The 20498-nt window shown below is 41.9% G+C and overlaps 1 protein-coding gene across 2 annotated transcripts in view; it reads left to right on the top strand.

Annotated features, from left to right (window-relative positions):
• DZANK1 (double zinc ribbon and ankyrin repeat domains 1) overlaps positions 1–20498 on the top strand; it is a 103122-nt gene that overhangs the window by 60775 nt on the left and 21849 nt on the right. For both annotated transcript variants that reach the window (XM_073628169.1, XM_073628168.1), the window contains exons 9-16: positions 785–898; positions 5689–5781; positions 7815–7937; positions 8028–8192; positions 11909–12128; positions 14377–14480; positions 16970–17044; positions 20374–20473. In XM_073628169.1, coding sequence (XP_073484270.1) covers positions 785–898; positions 5689–5781; positions 7815–7937; positions 8028–8192; positions 11909–12128; positions 14377–14480; positions 16970–17044; positions 20374–20473 — 994 coding nt within the window. The remainder of the gene's footprint in view (positions 1–784; positions 899–5688; positions 5782–7814; positions 7938–8027; positions 8193–11908; positions 12129–14376; positions 14481–16969; positions 17045–20373; positions 20474–20498) is intronic.

The raw sequence follows: 20498 nt of genomic DNA, 5'->3' as shown, positions 1-20498 counted from the left end.
TGGGCTAACTCAATATTGAACCCTACAGACTAAGACTTGGATGCCATTAAAGTTCATGTGCGTGTAAAGGCAGGCGTCCCAATACTTTTGTTAATATATTGTATATAGTTGTATATAAAATGCACTTTTTTATCTTTCATAAAATGTTTCAAAAAGTCAAATTTATCAGAAAAGTAAGAACAGTTTTTGTTGTTGGTAACAAGCACTTTTCTTACTTCAAACACAGCAAAACAAAAGGCTTATGATGACCGCCATTTTTCACTTTTCTGTGTTCTGCCGTTCGATAACTGGTGACTGTTGTTTTAGTATAACACTGTTATTGTCCTGTTACAGCAATTTTTTGTGCACTATTTGCTTTTTTGCACTTGGATTATTTCTTAATAAGACAGTTGGTATCTTTATAAGACATATTGGAGTCAATTCAATAGAGCTGCTGTGCCACTTTTTTTTTGGCGTTATTCCCTTTTGTTAATGCATTGCGCCAAATTCATGTAACATCTGCGACATTTTTGGTTCTGACAGCCACTCGTGCACCAAATTCGGGTAGTTCTAAAATGTGCCAATTAAAATACTGACTGTTCATATCTCACTCTAAGACCAACTCTCTTTTTGGCGTACAGAGAGAGACTCTAGTGTGCGTCAAATTCAAGTGCAAGTTCTAAACAGGTCCATGAATTTGGCGCCACTTTTAGAGACACTTTTGCAAAATCTGTCTGCACCAGTCTTTATGAATTCCAGGGACGATGTTAATTGTATATTTTTGGGGGTATCTGTCATTCCACAGATGGGGTTGTGTGTAGAGTGCAGAACGATGGTCCCTATGAACACTCCCTCCTGTATTGTGTGTGAAGCTCCTTTGTTTGCACAGATGCAGCCGCAAGCTAGTATCCATCTGAAGGTCAGTGAACCTCAAATGCCATGTGTGTTTCTCTTATACAAGCTGATGTAAATATGAATTTTTGATGTATGTCCATATCAACCACTTATAGACTATGTCATTAAATACGGTTCTGATTGGTTGCTATTGGGAACTCCAGTTACCCTTTAAACTGTTTTTTTCTCTTTACTGTGTGTATGTAGGCTTATCAATATATTTATTAAAATGTCAGTGTGAATCATTTTTAGTTTATAGCCAATATTTCCTCTTATATATTGTATACTATATATGCAGGGCTGCATCATAGGTGTGCACAGCCTATTGTGTTACGGTGTGCAACCCAAAGCTCAAACACTAGTGCCTTTCTCTGCAGTCTCAGTGTTGCTCCACCTCATTAATGGGAGGTGCTCTGTGCTGAGCAGCTTGCTGTTCATTCACAAACTGAAGCATAGTAAACACAGTTTTTAGTATGCTACAGTTATGAATGAACACAGTGAGTGTGTTCACTGTGTTCATTTAGAAAAGGAAGGCGCTGGTAAATGACATATTTACTAGCCCCTTCCCCTAATCTCCATCCACTCTCAGGCAGAGGAGGGAAGCCAGCAAAACTGCAGGGCAGAGGGGCCACCATGGGGGAAGCCCAGACAGTAGGGGGAATCGGCACCGCACATAGTGATTAGGGTGTGCCCAGGCACACCTGGCACACCCCATGCGTACACATATGCAGGGCTGTATTTAGTATAAGGCACTCATTGGCCAGTGGCTAGGGAAGGAGTACTGTAGGGGCAGCACCGAACCTCAAACAGTGCTTTTTTTTCTCATTTTGTTTCCCTCTTCTGCAACAGGACTGTAGGGGAAGTTAAGTTGAAAAGTGATTCTGCAAATAAAACAGACTTCATATTAATTCCATAAGCACATTAAATAACATTTTATATATATATATATATATATATATATATATATATATATATATATATATATATATATATATATATATATATATATATATATATATATACAGTATCTCACAAAAGTGAGTACACCCCTCGCATTTTTGTAAATATTTTATTATATCTTTTCATGTGACAACACTGAAGAAATTACACTTTGCTGCAATGTAAAGTAGTGAGTGTACAGCTTGTATAACAGTGTAAATTTGCTGTCCCCTCAAAATAACTCAACACACAGCCATTAATGTCTAAACCGCTGACAACAAACGTGAGTACACCCCTAAGTGAAAATGTCCAAATTGGGCCCAATTAGCCATTTTCCCTCCCCGGTGTCATGTGACTCATTAGTGTTACAAGGCCTCAGGTGTGAATGGGGAGCAGGTGTGTTAAATTTGGTGTTATCACTCTCAGTCTCTCATACTGGTCAATGGAAGTTCAACATGGCACCTCATGGCAAAGAACTCTGAGGATCTGAAAGAAAGAATTGTTGCTCTACATAAAGATGGCCTAGGCTATAAGAAGATTGCCAAGACCCTGAAAACTGAGCTGCAGCACAGTGGCCAAGACCATACAGCGGTTTAACAGGACAGGTTCCACTCAGAACAGGCCTCACCATGGTTGACCAAGGAAGTTGAGTGCACATGCTCAGCGTCATATCCAGAGGTTGTCTTTGGGAAATAGACGTATGAGTGCTGCCAGCATTGCTGCAGAGGTTGAAGGGGTGGGGGGTCAGCCTGTCAGTGCTCAGACCGTACGCCGCACATTGCATCAAATTGGTCTGCATGGTGTCATCCCAGAAGGAAGCCTCTTCTAAAGATGATGCATAAGAAAGCCCGCAAACAGTTTGCTGAAGACAAGCAGACTAAGGACATGGGTTACAGGAACCATGTCCTGTGGTCTGATGAGACCAAGATAAACTTATTTGGTTCAGATGGTGTCAAGCGTGTGTGGCGGCAACTAGGTGAGGAGTAAAAAGACAAGTGTGCCTATAGTCAAGCATGGTGGTGGGAGTGTCATGGTCTGGGGCTGCATGAGTGCTGCTGGCACTGGGGAGCTACAGTTCATTGAGGGAACCATGAATGCCAACATGTTCTGTGACATACTTAAGCAGAGCATGATCCCCTCCCTTCACAGACTGGGCCGCAGGGCAGTATTCCAACATGATAACAACCCAAAAACCCCTCCAAGACGACCACTGCCTTGCTAAAGAAGCTGAGGGTAAAAGTGATGGACTGGCCAAGCATGTCTCCAGACCTAAACCCTATTGAGCATCTGTGGGGCATCCTCAAACGGAAGGCGGAGGAACGCAAGATCTCTAACATCCACCAGCTTCGTGATGTCATCATGGAGGAGTGGAAGAGGACTCCAGTGACAACCTGTGAAGCTCTGGTGAATCCATGCCCTGGAGGGTTAAGGCAGTGCTGGAAAATAATGGTGGCCACACAAAATTTTGACACTTTGGGCCCAAGTTGGACATTTTCACTTAGGGGTGTACTCACTTTTGTTGTCAGCGGTTTAGACATTAATGGCTGTGTGTTGAGTTCTTTTGAGGGGACAGCAAATTTACACTGTTATACAAGCTGTACACTCACTACTTTACATTGTAGCAAAGTGTAATTTCTTCAGTGTTGTCACATGAAAAGATATAATAAAATATTTACAAAAATGTAAGGGGTGTACTCACTTTTGTGACAAACACACACACACACTGTGTATAAAAATATAGTCATGTACTGTACATAAAACAAAGTTGGAGCATTATGTTATCTGAATACAGCCATCCGTATATGAGCAGGGGAATCATACAGACTACACAGTTGTACAAGCTCCCCTTCTGTGCTGAAGTTGCTTATTCTGATTTCCCTGAACTCTGTTAGCTTCACACAGTGTGCATTAGAAGATGCAGCAAGCCAGACATAGCCTGGCTGGAAAACATCCATCATCATTTAGCCATTCCCTCTTCAACCCTACTGTCCCTGACCTGCCCCTTTCAAGGATTTTGGTTCTTTCAAATGTGGAGGCTTAGCATCACATGTGGGCTTTATCTGGGGCAGCCTATATAGAAATGCAGTTTGCCTAGGAATGTTTAGGCCCCTTTCACACTAGAGGATCGATCGGGTCCGCCTGTCAGACTTTTAGGCGGACCCGATCGGACCACCCATTGTTCTCTATGTATTTAAAGGATCTGTCGCCTATCCGTCTGGCAGGGCGGTTGGGATTGCGGCCAGGTGTAAACGGACAGGTGGTCTGTTTACATCCTACCGCCCATAGAGGAGAACGGGCTGTGTTTGTATCCACTCTGCATAAGAGGCGAGGACATAGACCAGCCATCCGCATGCTCAATGGGGATCAGCGGACAGGTTCCCCTCTGAGCAGGTGGACTCCAATAGAGCCCATCCCGTGTGGGAGGAGCCATACGCCTACAAACTGATCCCCCACACATACAAGCATATTGATATTGCATAGCTCCCCACAAGAGCCAGCCCACTGGCTGAATCAGGGCTGAAGGCACATAAGAGGAGTGCTGAGGTAGGGTGATGGGATGTTTTCCAGAAGCTATATAAAGCATCCTGCTGTGTCTAAAACAGATATGTAATGAAATGGAAACATGTCATTAGTATGTTGATGGTGGGGAATTAATAATAAAAGCAGATCAAACTTCAGCTTTAAACTTTTTCGAGAATGATCTATTTCTGTGTACCACCCTCTCTTCTTTACATTATAATTTTGTAGCAGATAAAAGGTGTACAAAGGGAATGGATCAAGTGAACTGCAAACTGTTGCTTGTAGAGACACATTACTAAAACTTAAAATATGTTTTCTGCAATGAAATTTAAAGAGGCACTTGTGTTAGTATTGTATAGTATTGTATTCTGATATATGGTTGTGTAATATAGTATTCAGTATATCAGTACTTTTTTTTTCACATGTCTTTATTTATACAGTGTTTTTCTCCACTTTTTCATGCAAACCAAGCTGACCAGAAAAAGTCAAAAGGGGTTTGGACAAATTATACACTGCTAAGGCTGCTGGAGCATTTGCAATCATCCTTTTTTTTTTTTTTTTCTTTCTTCCTTTATAAGAATAAATAATTTGAATGAAATGTGACTATTATAAACTTCCTGATAGTGGCAGCGTTTTTATACAAACCATTGTAATTGTCCCGAAATATTATTATTAATAAAAGCATGTGAAATTAAAATAGAATTCATATATTGAATACTATTATATTTTTTAAAAGCGGACCTTCAGTCATTTTTTCAATTTTCCATCTATTAAATCTTCTGCCCTTGTTTTTTTTAACTTTGGATAGTAAAACCTTTTTTTTTTCTGCCAGTAAATACCTTATACAGCCCACTTCCTGTTTCTTGTCTGGTAAAAAGCCTAGGCTATGACATCATACACAGCTCTCTCTCTCTCACTCCTGTGAGAGTTTGCCAGGAAGGGAGGGGGAATGAGTCATATGAGGGCCAATAAGAGCCGCAGAGCTGGAGGTGTGCCTCTGTGGGTCTGTGTAAATCCAGGAAGTGTACAGGCAGCAGCTTCGGCTGCCCACAGTTAAAATGGCTGCAGCCAGACTCAGTGGATGGAGATTTGTGCAGCATATTTGGCAAGTACAGAATCACAGTATATATAAAATAAAATGCAAAGTGGTTGGCGGGAAGCTTCAGAATGGCAAAGTTGTTTTTATTACAGATTATGTGAGCAGATTGCAGTTCCTCTTTAACATACAGTTATCGGGTTAAAGTATTTTTTACAATAACCCTTTAACTAAACCATCCAGCTTTATTTCTTCATTGTTTAAATCATCAGTCCTTTTCTTTAGTAAAAAAAATAATAAATAACAATATTGATTTGTAGGATAAAACCTTGTGTCGTTTCTGTGGAACTGGAAATCCCATAAATCTAAAACACTGTGTGACTTGTGAAGCCAAACTACCGGAAACCCAAACGGTACAAATTGTTCTGTGTTTTCTGTATGTGCATGCAATCAGAATGCTATGATGGCTGGTATGATGATTCTAAAGTAAGGAGTTAGTAAGGTGGCACACAGACAGCGCAGCTCCCCCCCCCCCTCTCTCGTCACAGAATATGATTGACAGCAGAAGGAGCCAATAGTTCCCGCTGCTATCAGTCTGCCTTGTGAGGATGGAGAGAGTGGAGAGAGACACTGTTCTTATGCGCAGTGCTGGATCGAAATCTGACACAGATAAGTATTGGGGGGGGCGGGTACCCTGGGCTTGATTCTGTGACACAGAAGGTTTTTTACCTTAAAGTGTTACTAAACCCACAACAGTAAAATCTGTCTGTATCAGTCTGTATATGCAGTAAAGCATGCTTGTTATACTCACTATGGAACCTCAGGGGTTATTCCTCCGCATTGTGTAAAAAGGCTGTTTGGTCCTGTATGCACAGATCCCCCCCTTCTTGCAATGTACCCAAAACATAGAGTTACATAGAGACAGAGTTACTGTAGTCAGGCTGCACATGCTCAGTTTGGTGTTTATTGCTAGAGAGTTTTTATTTTTTTGTGATCAGCACAAGGCCAATCAGCACTGTCCAGACAGAGGGTCGGGGGTCCTGCATCCTGATAGGTCAGCCAGTGCAGTATGAAAACTCCTCCTACAAGCATTAACCAGGCACTGTTAGAAGTCACAAGACTGCTATATACTGCTGATGAGAAAAGTTATTTAGCAGTTTATATTTACTAAACTGATTGCATTTCCATGTTCTGTGTACTATGGGAGACCAGATATAGTGAATGCAGGGTCCTGGGTTTAGTAACACTTTAATGCATAGAATACATTAAGGTAAAAAAAAACCTTACAGCTTTAAACCTACGTTAATATCATCAAGCTGTGTCCCTCAATAGACTTTACGGTGAGTACAAAAATTCATATTTTTGTGCCCAGAGATCAATGAGGCCTAAGTGTCCAGGCCAAACTTATCAGCTTCAATATGCGTCAATTAACTTGACTATATCTGTGAATAATTTTTACACTTTTTAAGTTTCAGTCTTTCAAGGATTTAATTTAGTATATTTCTAATTTAAAAGAAAACCTGCTCCTGATTTTATTATAGGATGAGAAGTGAAAGAAAATATAATACAATTATAAATACATATGTTAAGTTAAAATAGATGTATTTATTATTAATACTGTATCTGTATCAGACAATTACAATATTAATCAGATGCATACTTCAGTGTGCGAGATGTAGGGGTCTCTGCAAGCTGACACCTATGAATGAGGAATATATGAATTAATTAATGAAGCCTTAATTTGCATGTGATCCATAGTATAGGGGACATAGTGATCACACAATCGGGAACAATACTGATGATCCATTGTTCATATGATACAAAACTGTCAGTAAACCAGCCAATATACAAAGCCAAAATAAATTGATTCCAGTATCCCAGCACTGAAAACTCCTGATACATTTCTGAGCCTGGAAATGCACAACTCCAGACACATTTTTCTGCACAGAGAGTCATTTATTGGTTCCTGCTATGTGCAATGGAGAGGCCTCGTGTTCTACTATCATGATAGTCATAGTAGGTCATGCCCATTGCACCCACAGTAGTATTGTCAGTGTTGGTGTATAGAGAACATTACAAGGCAAAGGTTACAAGCGTACTGACTCATGGCACATTTGTTACCTTTACTGACAGTATCATAAATGGAAAATATTAAAATATCTCTAGCCAATGTTGCTTCCTTTTGACCCTAGGGATGCCTCTTGTACCTTTATACACTGTCATTGAAGCTTGTTAGAATAATTGGCACCAATTCATGGGTATTGGGTCCCTTTGAGGTGGTAGAATTTTTATAGAAAAGTTAGCTTAAAGTACAATAGTTTATTTGTCTATTACATTCTTTGTTAATTTTAAAATCTTATATTTTGCTCTGTCTAGCTGTGGCTTTTGTGATGAGCTATCAGTACAACATTGGCCACTATGTTTCTATTTTATTTTTTTATGGCAGCCAATATACAGCGGAGATTCTGCACCTCCTTTACCTAACCAGATGGGAAAAATGCAGGCGTGTTCCAAGTGTGGCCGTGTGAACTTGGCGGATGCTCGTTTCTGTGACTGGTGCGGGGCAAAGGTAATACCACACTTTCATAAAACCCAATGCCCATTTTTATTTTGCTTTATAAGCTTCAAGTGAAAACTCTAGCAATTTTTTTTTTTGTAGCCAGGCCTCTCTGTGAGCTATCTGACTTGCTCTAAGTGCGCGGCCAGCAACCATCCTTATGCCCACTTCTGTGCAACCTGTGGAGTTTACCTGGAGCCTCCAGGACGATTCTCAGCCCAGCAGAGCAGGATGGTAACCAGTACAGAACGCATGAACCGATCTGCAGTAAGCTAACCTGTATATTTAAGTTTTTCATTCTTTTTATATATTCTTATCTATAATTATTTTGCTGCCTATACACAGCAGAAGCAACATTTTTGTGTGCAGAATAATGCCCCGTACACACGGTCGGATTTTCAGACGGAAAATGTTCAATGGGAGCTTGTTGTCGGAAATTCCAATTGTGTGAAGGCTCCATCGGACATTTTCCATCAGAATTTCCGTCACACAAAATTTGAGATCTGGATCTCAAATTTTCCAACAACAGAATCCGTTGTCGTAAATTCCGATCGTGTGTACACAATTCTGACGCACAAAGTTCTATGCATGCTTAGAATCAAGCAGAAGAGCCGCACTGGCTATTGAACTTCATTTTTCTTGGCTCGTCGTATGTGTTGTACGCCACCGCGCTCTTGACGTTCGGAATTTCCATCAAGATTTGTGTGACCGTGTGTATGCAAGACAAGTTTGAGCCAACATGCGTTGGAAAAAAAACATGGATTTTGTTGTCGGAATGTCCGATCGTGTGTACGCGGCATTACTGTTAGTTAAGAATGATTAACTACTATTTCATTACTTCCTAACCACCGGAATCCCAGAGCTGGATCTACTCTATTCTGGTTAAAGTGTTACTAAACCCACAACAGAAAAATCAGTCTGTATATGAAGTAAAGCATGCTTGTTATACTCACTGTGAAACCTAAGGGGTTAATCCTCTGCATTGTGTAAAAAGGCTGTTTGATCCTGTCTTCTCTGATCCTCCCCTTCTTCCACTGTACCCAATATATCTCCCGATAGAACAGAGGCCAGGGGACAAGCTGCACATGCTCAGTTTGGTTTGTATTGTTAGAGAGTTGGGAGGGTGCATGTGATCATCACAGAGTCAATTAGCACTGTCAAGACAGAGGGTCAGGAGTCCTGCATCCTTATAGGACAATCGGGGGAAATGAAAACTCCTCCTACAAACTTTAACCAGACACTCATAGAAGTCATAAAAGAAAGAAATCCCTAAGGCTAACACTGCGCTAAATGATAATTAGTAGCTAAAGTGAATATATGAAAACAAACAAAAAAAAATATATTGAAGCAGCCAGCACCTAAAGTTCAATAGAAAAAACTTCAATGGAATAAATAGCGCTAGATATGGTGTGAAATTGATTATTATATACATTTTTACACAGTAACTTTTTTCATGAATTTATTGTTTATTAATATATTGATCATTCAATTCTTTATCACATATTGATATAATAATCATTTTCACATCATATCTAGCGCTGCACTCATAGAAGTTACAAGACTGCTATATACTGCTGATGAGAAAAAATATTTAGCAGGTTATAATTACTAAAATAATTGCATTTCCATGTTCTGTGTACTATGGGAGGCCAGACATAGTGAATGCAGGGTCCTGGGTTTAGTAATACTTTAAATATTGGTGCCTGGCAGCCATGAAGTGCCAATTATATCCCTGTAACACAATGCTAAATCCTTGTATTGCACTGTGCTAACACAGCATGCTCTTATTAAACTCTCCATAGCAGGATTAAAAAGCAAGAAGCTGAATTGGAAGCCAGTGGTTTCAGCAATGAACTCCATCTGTACTGGCCAAGGCTACTGGGACAGGGTGCCATTTTAAAGCAATGCTGGGACAGATAACTGCAAATGCAGTGCCATTTTAATTTTCACCCTGCAAATCTGATAAAAGGGTTTTCCAGAGGTAAAGAATGGGCGCTGTACCCAAGACTGCACTTGGCTTATTCGTGGCAAAGTTACAGGTTCACTAGATAGATGAGCTCTTCCATGGCAGTTGCCAACCATGCCTCTCTGAGGTTCACCAGATGAAGCCCAGAGAAAATGCCATGTGTAAGCACAATTCGGTCTGGGCTTGAACTCACACTGGGCACTCCCTTGTGATAGGGATCGGACCTGGTGATTAGCTGCACAGTCAGCAAGTGCTGCATAGTGGGGGGAAGAGAAAGATTCATACTTTCCCAACACCTAGAAGAAATATATATTCCAATGGGTTCCAGCAGGTGACCAGGGCAGTGGGGGTGGGCAGGACTGTAAGTATTAGCAGTGAAGGGGCTTGGCTATTAATGGTCCCTTTGCCCCAAGTATACAAAGTGGAGGTTGAGTGATAAGGCAGTCTTGACTTACATATATCATTCTGTAAGCTATCACTCTTTCTGATGGCACAAAGGGTCTGCTTTGTTAAAGTGTGATGTGCCATTGAAGGAAATAGGATCATATGAATTTCAAACAACAGATTCATCTGCTTTTTTTCAAATTCCTTTACACATAATTAAATATTTAAAGCACATTGGTTAACTTCACTTTGCTTCCTGTTATATTAATTATCATAGGCATGCGCAGAGGGTGTGCCGGGTGTGCCTGGGCACACCCTAATCACCAAGGTTCCCAACCATGCAGTGTCTGTAAAAAGCCAGAGGCTACAGTTGCTCCATGTCTCTGCTGCCTCCTTAGCAAATGGTAACCACACTGCACAGCCCCCTTCCCCAGCGTACCTTATTTAACGTTACAACAGAAGGTGTTGGCAGCTGGAGCAGGCAGCCTGCAGTGTGGGACAGACTTCAGCCTACCAGGAGAAAGTAAGCACAATGTAGTCAGTACACATACAAATACACAAATGCATGTGTGCTTGAGCTTTGGGGTGCACACCCTAATGCAATAGGCTGCGCACACCTATGTTAATTATGTATACTTATTAACATGCAATACATATTTTTTTAGCTTTGATTGCAGACTGTACACGCAAAGGAACATGAAAAAGTGAAAAGTGTGTGGGGCATGTCACTATTGGAAATGTTGGTGGGGCCTGTCACTAATGGAAATATGGGTGGAGCCTGTCACTATTGGAAATGTGGGTGGGGCTTGTCTCTATTGCAAATGTGGTAGAGGCTTGTCCCTATTAAAATGTGGGTGGGGCTTGCCACTATTGAGAATGTGGGTGGGGCTTGCCACTATTGGAAATGTTGGTGGGGCTTGTCACTACTGGAAATGTAGGTGGGGCCTGTCACTATTGGAAATAGATTACCCACCACCCTACCACAGTCCCACTATAAGTCACTGATCGCCACCATTACAGCATAGCGACTAAAGCTTCGTAAATTCCAGTAAATTTCCCATAGTTTGTAGACACTATAACTTTCGCACAAAACCAATTAATATACACTTATTGGGATTTTTTTTAACCAAAGACATGTAGCAGAATACATTTGGCCTAAATTTATGAATACGTTTGTTTTTTTTTTTACTTTATTGGATATGTTTTATAACAGAAAAAAGAAAATATTGTTATTTTCTTTTTCAAAATTTTCGGTCTATTTTCTTTTATATAATAAAAAATAAAAGACCCAGTGGGGATCAAAAACCACCAAAAGAAAGCTCTATTTGTATGTTTTTTTTTTTTTTAATAAATGTCATTTGCGTATAGTGTTGCATGGCCGAGCAATTGCCAGTTAAAGTAGCTAAATAGCAAAAAATACCCTTCCAGAGGTTTAGGATCACCAGGTTTAGGATCACTTCACCCTTAGTAAATCTAACCTATTTTAATAGTATTGTTACATAATAAGAACCTTGCTCCATTAAATGTTAGAATGTGTAAACTAAACATCTGCTTCTATATTATGACACCTTTTCCTGCTTATGTAAAATAGGGTTGAAATATATAAAATATGTTATCTAACCTTCTGTTTTAGGATGTAGATGGTCGTGCTTCCTGGCAACCATTATCGGTCTCATTGCCGGACCCTAGACTAGGTACAGAGAAGGTGGACATGGGGACCCAGACTGTAGGATTGTTTTACCCATCCAGCAAACTAATGGAGAAGAAGGAGCTGGAGCTGTTATCAGATAAAGAGAAGAAGGAAAAGATGAGTGACCGCAAACCGCTTCTCACAGCAGTCAGTCCAGGCCGAGGTTAGACATCTTATGTAACACGGGATGACGGCTAAGCACATTCATACTGATGGTGCTGTGGTTAAGAAGCACCAAAATTGTGAGCTATTATACTATTTCAAAAATGGAGCCCATTTATAAAGCAGCAGTATGACCTAACTACACTGCTAAAAAAAAAAAGCATCCTTTAGCACATTATGAAGCACTGTTGTGTGCTTTGTAAGTGTGGTTTGCACTCCTTCCTCCTCCTGGCTCATTTATTGTCCCACTATCAAGAATAACCAGGTGTTTGAATGCTTCAGAATCCCAAAGCAAGAGAAGCTTCTTTCATTTTAATAAATGAATGGATGGGTAAAAAAAGTTTGCCAGCAGAAGAAGGAAATTTGTCACATGACCTGAAACAGTTTCAGTTGCACGGATCATTTTAACATTCAGATTTTAACCACTGAAGGCTTTAGCCTCGGCTCACACTGGGACGACTTGTCAGGCGACCTAGTCGCCTGACAAGTAGCGTCCCGTTCTCTGCAATGGAACTGTTCTAATTGGAGTGACGCAAATCGCTCCAACTTAGAAAACGGTGAGTCGTGTCCTGGGTCGCCTGAGGCAGTTGCGCTGTAAGTCGTGCTGCCTCAGTGTGAACCGAGCTTCAGGCCTCATGCACACGAGACGCTGTTAAACTCGTGTTCAGAGGCAGTTGGACACTTTTTTCAACTGCCCCTGAACCCATTCAATGTTATCCTATGTGTCCATGTACACAGTCTAGTTTTTTGGCGTTTTTAGGCAGTTGCGTTTAACCTTGTTTTTCCAGAAGCAAAAAAATAGGTTCAGACGCAAAAGTTTTCCACATTTCAGACGCCAAACGCGGCTAAACGCAGCTAAACGCCAGTACCGCGTTTAGCTGCGTTTGCGTTTTATAAGTGTTTTTTACAACCCGAATTTGGGGCCCCATATCTCGGGGCCACTTAGTGCTAGGAACCCCAAATTTGTGTAGGGCTAGTTCCACTGTGCTAGCACACCAAATTTGGGGTTCATAGCACCAAGTTGCCCCGAGATACGGGGCCCCAAAGTTGGGTCACAAAATGTCATTCTCTGCTCTGCAGACGCTTCTAGACGCAAACGCGGCTAAACGCGGCATGCAAACGCGGCAAATCAGGCGTTTCTAAACGCCGGTTTCAGCTTTTATAAACGTGTTCAGCAGAGTTTGCACCGGCGTCTCGTGTGCATGAGGCCTTAGGATGTACTTTGTAACTGCTACAATCCTGCTGGGGCACAGACATGGCTGTATATTCCCATTCTGCCCCATTCGAGATTGCATTCTGTGTAGCAGAACCACTGACAGTAGTTCTTTTGTCCTTGATTGACCAGTAGTGAGGTGCAGCTAGTTACTATGTAAATACTTTTACACAGTTGCTGATGAAAACCAACATTTTTTTCTTATTTTTTTCTTTTCTCTTATTAATATTACATATACTATATTACCAAAAGTATTGGGACACCTGCCTTTAAACACACATGAACTTTAATGGCATCCCAGTCTTAGTCCGTAGGGTTCAATATTGCGTTTTATTTATTTATAGATAAATACATTTAATATTGCGTTGGCCCACCCTTTGCAGCTATAACAGCTTCAACTCTTCTGTCCAAAGGTTTAGGAGTGTGTCTATGGGAACGATTGACCATTCTTTCAGAAGCGCGTTTGTGAGGTCAGGCACTGATGTGGATGAGAAGGCCTGGCTCGCAGTCTCCGCTCTAATTCATCCCAAAGGTGTTCTGTCGGGTTGAGGTCAGGACTCTTTTATACCTTGCTTTTTATGGACCTTGCTTTGTGCACTGGTCCAAATCATTTGGTGGAGGGGGGATTATGGTGTTTTTCAGGGGTTCGGCTTGCCCCTTAGTTCCAGTGAAGAAAAATCTTAAGGCGTCAGAATACCAAGATATTTTGGACAATTTCATGCTCCCAACTTTGTGGGAACAGTTTGGGGATGGTCCCTTCCTGTTCCAACATGACTGCTCACCAGTGCACAAAGCAAGGTCCATAAAGACATGGATGAGCGAGTTTGGGGTGGAGGAATTTGACTGGCCTGCCAAATCAGTGACTCATGTAAATGGCTTTGAAGCTTTACTGTTTAGGGCAGTTAGCCTCTGCTTCAGCGATATATATGAAGTAGAATTGAAGTATGAAGTAGAATTGTTACATGTAGCCTGTGAACACTTGTCTGATAGTGTGTTAGATTTCTGATTGTTTACAAATGTGAATTTATTTTTGTAGGCTATTGGAGGCAGCAGTTGGATCATATTTGTGCACATTTGCGCTGCTACACACAGAATGACTCTGAATTTAAGGCACTGATTGGTAAACCTCGGATGGGAAGAGTAAGTATGATGGTTAGCTGGAATGATGCTCGGTGGTTAGAAAATTATAAGGAAGATAACAATGTTTTAATAATTACATTATATTGCACCACTTCCAGACCAGGCCTTTTCTGGCACTTTTTGTTTACATGTAACAATCAGTATTTTTGCCAGAAAAAGCACAACGGCGACAAATGACGTAAATTTTACTATCCATAGGCAGATGCACCAGCTGTTTACTCGGGTCTACCGGAGGCACAGGACAGCCCAAGAAAGCCGCGGAAGGGGGATGTGCCCTCCTGCTGCTAATTAGCTGCTAGGATTGCTTTTATAAGAGAGCCAACCTCCAACTGTTAAAATTGTTACCGGGATGATGCCTGCAGTTCTCAGATCTGTGCTATGCATTAGGCCAGTGCTTCTCAACTGGGGGGTCGAATGCCGATTTTCCAGGGGTCACCAAATCCTGGGCTGTTCCTGAATCCCGCAAAGCTCTCCCAGACTTTTCGCAGCCGCCCAGCTGGGCTGTTCCTGGAGCCCGCGGCCGCCCACTCAGCCTCTTCGCAGCTGCCCATTCAGTTCACGGCATGGCTAGAGACTAGAGGTCAGCTGACTGGTGAGGAATGTGAAGTGGGAGGGGCTAAAGGAGACATTATCTCCTGATTTCAGCATAGATGTTACTGCTGCGAGACACCACAAAGTCAGAGACATAGCGAGTAACACTACCTGTGTTTATAGTTGCCATTAAAAGTCTCCTCTACAGTTCTCAGATCAGCAGATGACCTTGATCAAGAGTACCTAAGTTGGCTGATCAGAACTCCCCCCAGCAATGCCACTAATCCCACCCACCACCAGCACTGGTACTCATCCCAACTTCCTGCCAGCACTGCCACTCATCCAAACTCCGCGCCAGCACTGCCACTCATCCCATCCCCCCCCCCCCAACCAAGGAGTAAGAGAAGGAATAAAAATGGAGAATACATGGAAGGGAGAGGAAAAGAGGGGGAGGAACAAAGAAAAAGGGAGAGAAAGAATAAGAGAAAGAACAAGAAAGATGGCTAGACAGAAGGATGGGGGAAAAAAAAACAAGAAATTAGGATAGAGTAGGATAAAAGGGAAAGAGAAAGTAGTGGCACATCCTAAAATGTACCATAAGGGGTTTTAATACTGTACTAGTGGAAGGAACTCAGGGAGCGCTAAATGTCCGTGGGTTAGGGGCACAAATGATTTGTTTTACCTTTTACACACGCTACGAAAATAATTTTACTGTTAGGGGTCCCCACAACTTGGGAAATTTTATCAAGGGGTCATGGCACTAGAAAGGTTGAGAACCACTGCATTAGGCGATTACTTTAGTTGTCTTTCCTGACTGGTTTCATCACTGTTACCCTTTCTGGTTTCCTTCACATATCATAGTTCAGTTTTTTTTCTTCAACTATAATTTTAATCATACATTTTCATGATTATATTTTTTCTTTTACATCTAGCTTTATTTATGTACTTAGTAGGTGACGGTGTTTCTTTTAACACTCTAATCACTACTGTTACTTTCTAGCAATTGTGCAGATTTGTGTATATTTGTAGCTTTTTGATATTTAGTGATGGTCACCTGAGTAAATATTCTTTTTTTATTTATTTTTAAAGTAGGAAGTGGTATTTGTTGTTTTATTTGACTGGCATAAAATTGATATTAATTACCTCTTGGATTTTGAAATCCCATTAACACTTGTTTTCTTCACAGAAGGGGGGGGGGGGGGGGGTATTTTTCTGAAATTGCATTGGAGGTTTGTGGTTTGGCCAGTTTAGATGGAAAAGTACTTAGCAGGTTTCTTTAAAGTGAGGCTAGCCAGCCAAAGTGGGCTGAACCAAAAAAAAAAAAATGTCCTCCAACTACACAATCAAGATGGATGGAGGAATCCTCCTTGCTGAGACATAGGGGTTGATTTACTAAAACTGGAGAGTGCAAACTCTGGTGCAGCTGTGCATGGTAACCAATCAGCCTCTAACTTCAGCTTGTTTAATTAAGCTTTGACAAAAAAAAAAAAAATGAAAGCTGATTGGTTTCTATGCAGAACTACACCAGATTTAGCACTCTCCAGTCTTAGTAAATCATCCCCCACTGCATTCTGATAGTGGAGATCAAAAACATTTTTCCAACAAGCCCGATTGACTTTAGTGGAGCAGCCGCAGGCGGATCGAACTTTGGGAAGTCCCTGCTGAATTGGCCGAATTTCGATCCATCTATGGCCAGCTTAAGCCTATACTTTTCCCATGTAGGGGGAAGCAACAGGATCATTTTATTGTCATTCTCCCCAACAGCCTATATCTACCTTTCCTTTGTTCCCCCACCAATTCTGCTCAGCCACCTGGAGCGAAAAATGGAACCCCTGCTTAAGTCTTACCATTCAGATCTTAAACAGGGCTGACAGTCCCCCTGCTCACACATGAAACCACAGAGCTAATCACCAAGCGCCACCATTGTTACATATATTCTGCCTTATTTTCTGTTTCAGATCATATCAGCCACAATGCATGAAGATGGATATGAAGTCAGTCTGAGGTTAAACTATGTCCTAGTGACAGATAAGGTCAGTATCATTCATATAGTGCTGCCTTCACTAAATGGCGGACTGCGGTCTGGATCCGGACCAGCTGACACCCCAACCCGGACCATCAGCTTGCCAGTCTGCAGCGCTGATATTACATGTATGCCCCGCCCCATGCAGCATGCTTCTCCTCCCTGCTCCCTGCTTGCCCGCCTCCATGGACATATCAGTAAGGTGCACTGTGCTCTACTGATATATGGAGAGACTCTGATGGGGGCAACTGATCTATGGGGATACTCTGATGGGGGCTAATGATATATAGAGAGACTCTGATGGGGTATCTGATTTATGGGAGTCCTCTGATGGGGGCAACTGATCTATGGGGATAATCTGATGCTGGCTACTGATATATGAGGTTATATCAGTAAGGAGGACTCTGATTGGGGCAACTAATGTAAGGGGGTACTCTGATGAGGGAACCTGAGGGAGCTCTAATGGGGACAACTTATGTAGGGGGGCACTGATGAGGGCATCTGATCTAGGGGGGCACTCTGATGGGGCAACTGATCTAAGGGGGCATTCTGATGGATGCAGCTGATCTAAGGGGTACTCTGATGGGAACACCTTATATAAGGGGGTACTCTGATGGGGACACCTGATGTAAGGGGGAACGCTGATGGGGACACCTGATGCAAGGTGGAACGCTGCTGGGGACACCTGATGTAAGGGGGCACTTTGATGAGGACACCTGATGTAAGGAGGTACACTGATGTGGACACCTAAAGTAAGGCTGGGTTCACACTATTGCGAATTCGATGTGGGTTTGGCCGCATCCAATTCGCATAGCAGGATATTGTGACTGGCTCTCTATGAAGTTGGTTCACACATCTCTGCAGCGGCTCCAGTGCGAATTGCACAGGAGCCCTGTGCATCTTTTGGTCCATTTCACGTCCGAATTCAGCCTAAAGTTCGGGCTGAAATCAGAACTGAAATGGTGAATTTAGACGCATCGGACTCCTGCTGTGAGCCACTGGGTTCTCTAGTGTGAACCCAGCCTAAGGGGCTACTTTGACAGGAACACCTTTATGTAAGAAAGTATTCTGATGTGGACACCTAAATGTAAGAGCTACTTTGAAAGGAACACCTTGTGTCTGCATCAGGGCTACCCTGATGCAGACACCTGATGTACACCTGATGTACTGTGGATGGGAATGGCCCACCTTTATGTTTTATTAAAGCGTTTTTTATTTCTTACATGTTGTTTCTGTTAAAGATGGTTGTTTGCATTACATACAAATACAAGAAGAAATGTAAAGCCATCCAAGTATAAACTGTCTAAATGTTTAATGTCGTAACTGAAAAGTGACAATAAATATTGCCGAAATGCTATGGAAATTGTACATTTCTTATTTTTTAAAAGACATGCAGTGGGGTTTTTTTTTTAAAAGGCATGCAATGAGGATTATTTACTAAAGGCAAATCCACTTTGCACTGCAAGTGCACTTGGAAGTGCAGTCACTATAGATCTGAGGGGGACATGCAGGGAAAATAAAAAAACAGCATTTTAGCTTGCACATGATTGAATGATAAAATCAGCAGAGCTTCCACTCATGATCTTCCCCTCAGATTTACAGCGACTGCATTTCCAAGTGCACTTGTAGTGCAAAGTAGATTTGCCTTTCGGAAATAACCCCCTATGACTACATCTTATCTGAGTCATAGCACAAATATGAGCTTCAGACCTTGGCTGGAAGAAAACTTTAGTGACCAGACCACCTTGAATTTGAATTAATTATTCTTTATATATTACTCTATTAGAGCGAATCATCCCAGCCTACAACATTTTATTGTTGCTGTAATGAGAGGACCTTATAGCACCTGAAAGTACCTGTCTCAAAATTAATCCAGTTGTCCCTAATGAGCCTCCTGTATCCTAGGCTTAAAGCGGAGTTCCACCCAAAAGTGGAACTTCCACTTTTCCGGTTCCTCCCCCCCTCCGGTGTCACATTTGGCACCTTGCAGGGGGGAGGGGGAAGCATATAGCTGTCTAATAAAGGTATTTTACTCCCATTTCCGGGCATAGATACCCGAGGCACCCGCGGGTATCTACGCCACCCCCCCCCCCCCTAGTCTGGGATACACACAGGTCCCAGAAAACAGCAGGGACCAGTGGGATAGCGCAGCGCGAATCGCGCATGCGCGTTAGTGAACCAGGAAGTGAAGCCGCAAGGCTTCACTTCCTGATTCCCTTACCGTGGATGGCGGCGCCAGCACCCGACAGCCGGGGTATAGATCATGCCGACATCGTGGGCTCCCTGGACAGGTAAGTGTCCATATTTTAAAAGTCAGCGGCTGCAGTGTTTGTAGTTGCTGACTTAAAAAAAAAAAAAAAATGGCGGAACTCCGCTTTAAGCTGGCTATAGATGGGTCTGTTTTTTTTTCCGTTCAATCAGAAGGTTGAACAAAAAACTGGCCTGGTTCCCTCATCAACACATTTAGCGTGGATGGGGGAATCCTCCCACTGACTTATTGTATTCTAACAGTGGGGAAACTTCCTAGGCATCAGAATACACTGATCAGTGCTGCAGGCTGTAACCTGCTGCGCCGATAGAGCAGCTAAAATCCAACAGAGCGGTTGTACAGAAGTTGATCAGTTGCCGCGTACACACGATCGGAATTTTGGTCGGAAAAAGCTATGATGGTTTTTCCGACGGGATTCTGCTCAAGCTTGCCTTGCATACACACGGTCACACAAAAGTTCTTTGAACTTTCGACCGTCAAGAACGCGGTGACATACAACACTATGACGAGCCAAGAAAATGAAGTTCAATGCTTCCGAGCATGCGTTGAATTGTTTCCGAGCATGCGTGATTTTTGCGCGTCCGAATTGCATACAGGCGATTGCATTTTCGGATAGGAACTTTTTCCGACCGAAAAATAGAGAACATGCTCTCAATCTTTTGCTGGCTGGAAAAACAAAAAACCGATGGAGCATACACACGGTCGCATTTTCTGACCAAAAGCTCTCATCGGTCTTTTGCTGGCCGAATTTCCGATCGTGTGTACGCGCCATTATCCATTAATTGCTCATGGATTCTTTACAAATGAAGAATCCCACTACATGCAGGTGGCAGTTTTTGTATGTAAGGAAACATACAAAGGGAAAAAAAGAACATATATGAAAACATACAATATAAAAAAAAAAAAACAGAGTATAAATCTATGCATGATATTATTAATCATTTTTTTTGTATGGATTATTCAGTGTTGCCAATAGCAATGATAAAAAATGTACCTATGTATTGTTTATTTTTACTGTATTACTATACAGTATGTAAACCTTTTAAACATTAGCTATGATCATTTTCTAGAATGTTGTGACTGGAAAGCCAATGAATCTGTCCAGCAATCACTTCCTGAGCAATGTGACAGAAGGCAGAGATGATATGGATGAGACACAATCCAGTGTGGGTAAGTTTCACATCTATACTTATAT

Source organism: Aquarana catesbeiana, linkage group LG04, assembly GCF_042186555.1.
Source record: "Aquarana catesbeiana isolate 2022-GZ linkage group LG04, ASM4218655v1, whole genome shotgun sequence".
NCBI lineage: Eukaryota > Metazoa > Chordata > Amphibia > Anura > Ranidae > Aquarana > Aquarana catesbeiana.
The sequence above is the reverse complement of the archived record's forward strand: the minus strand, read 5'-3'. Positions and strand labels throughout refer to the sequence as shown.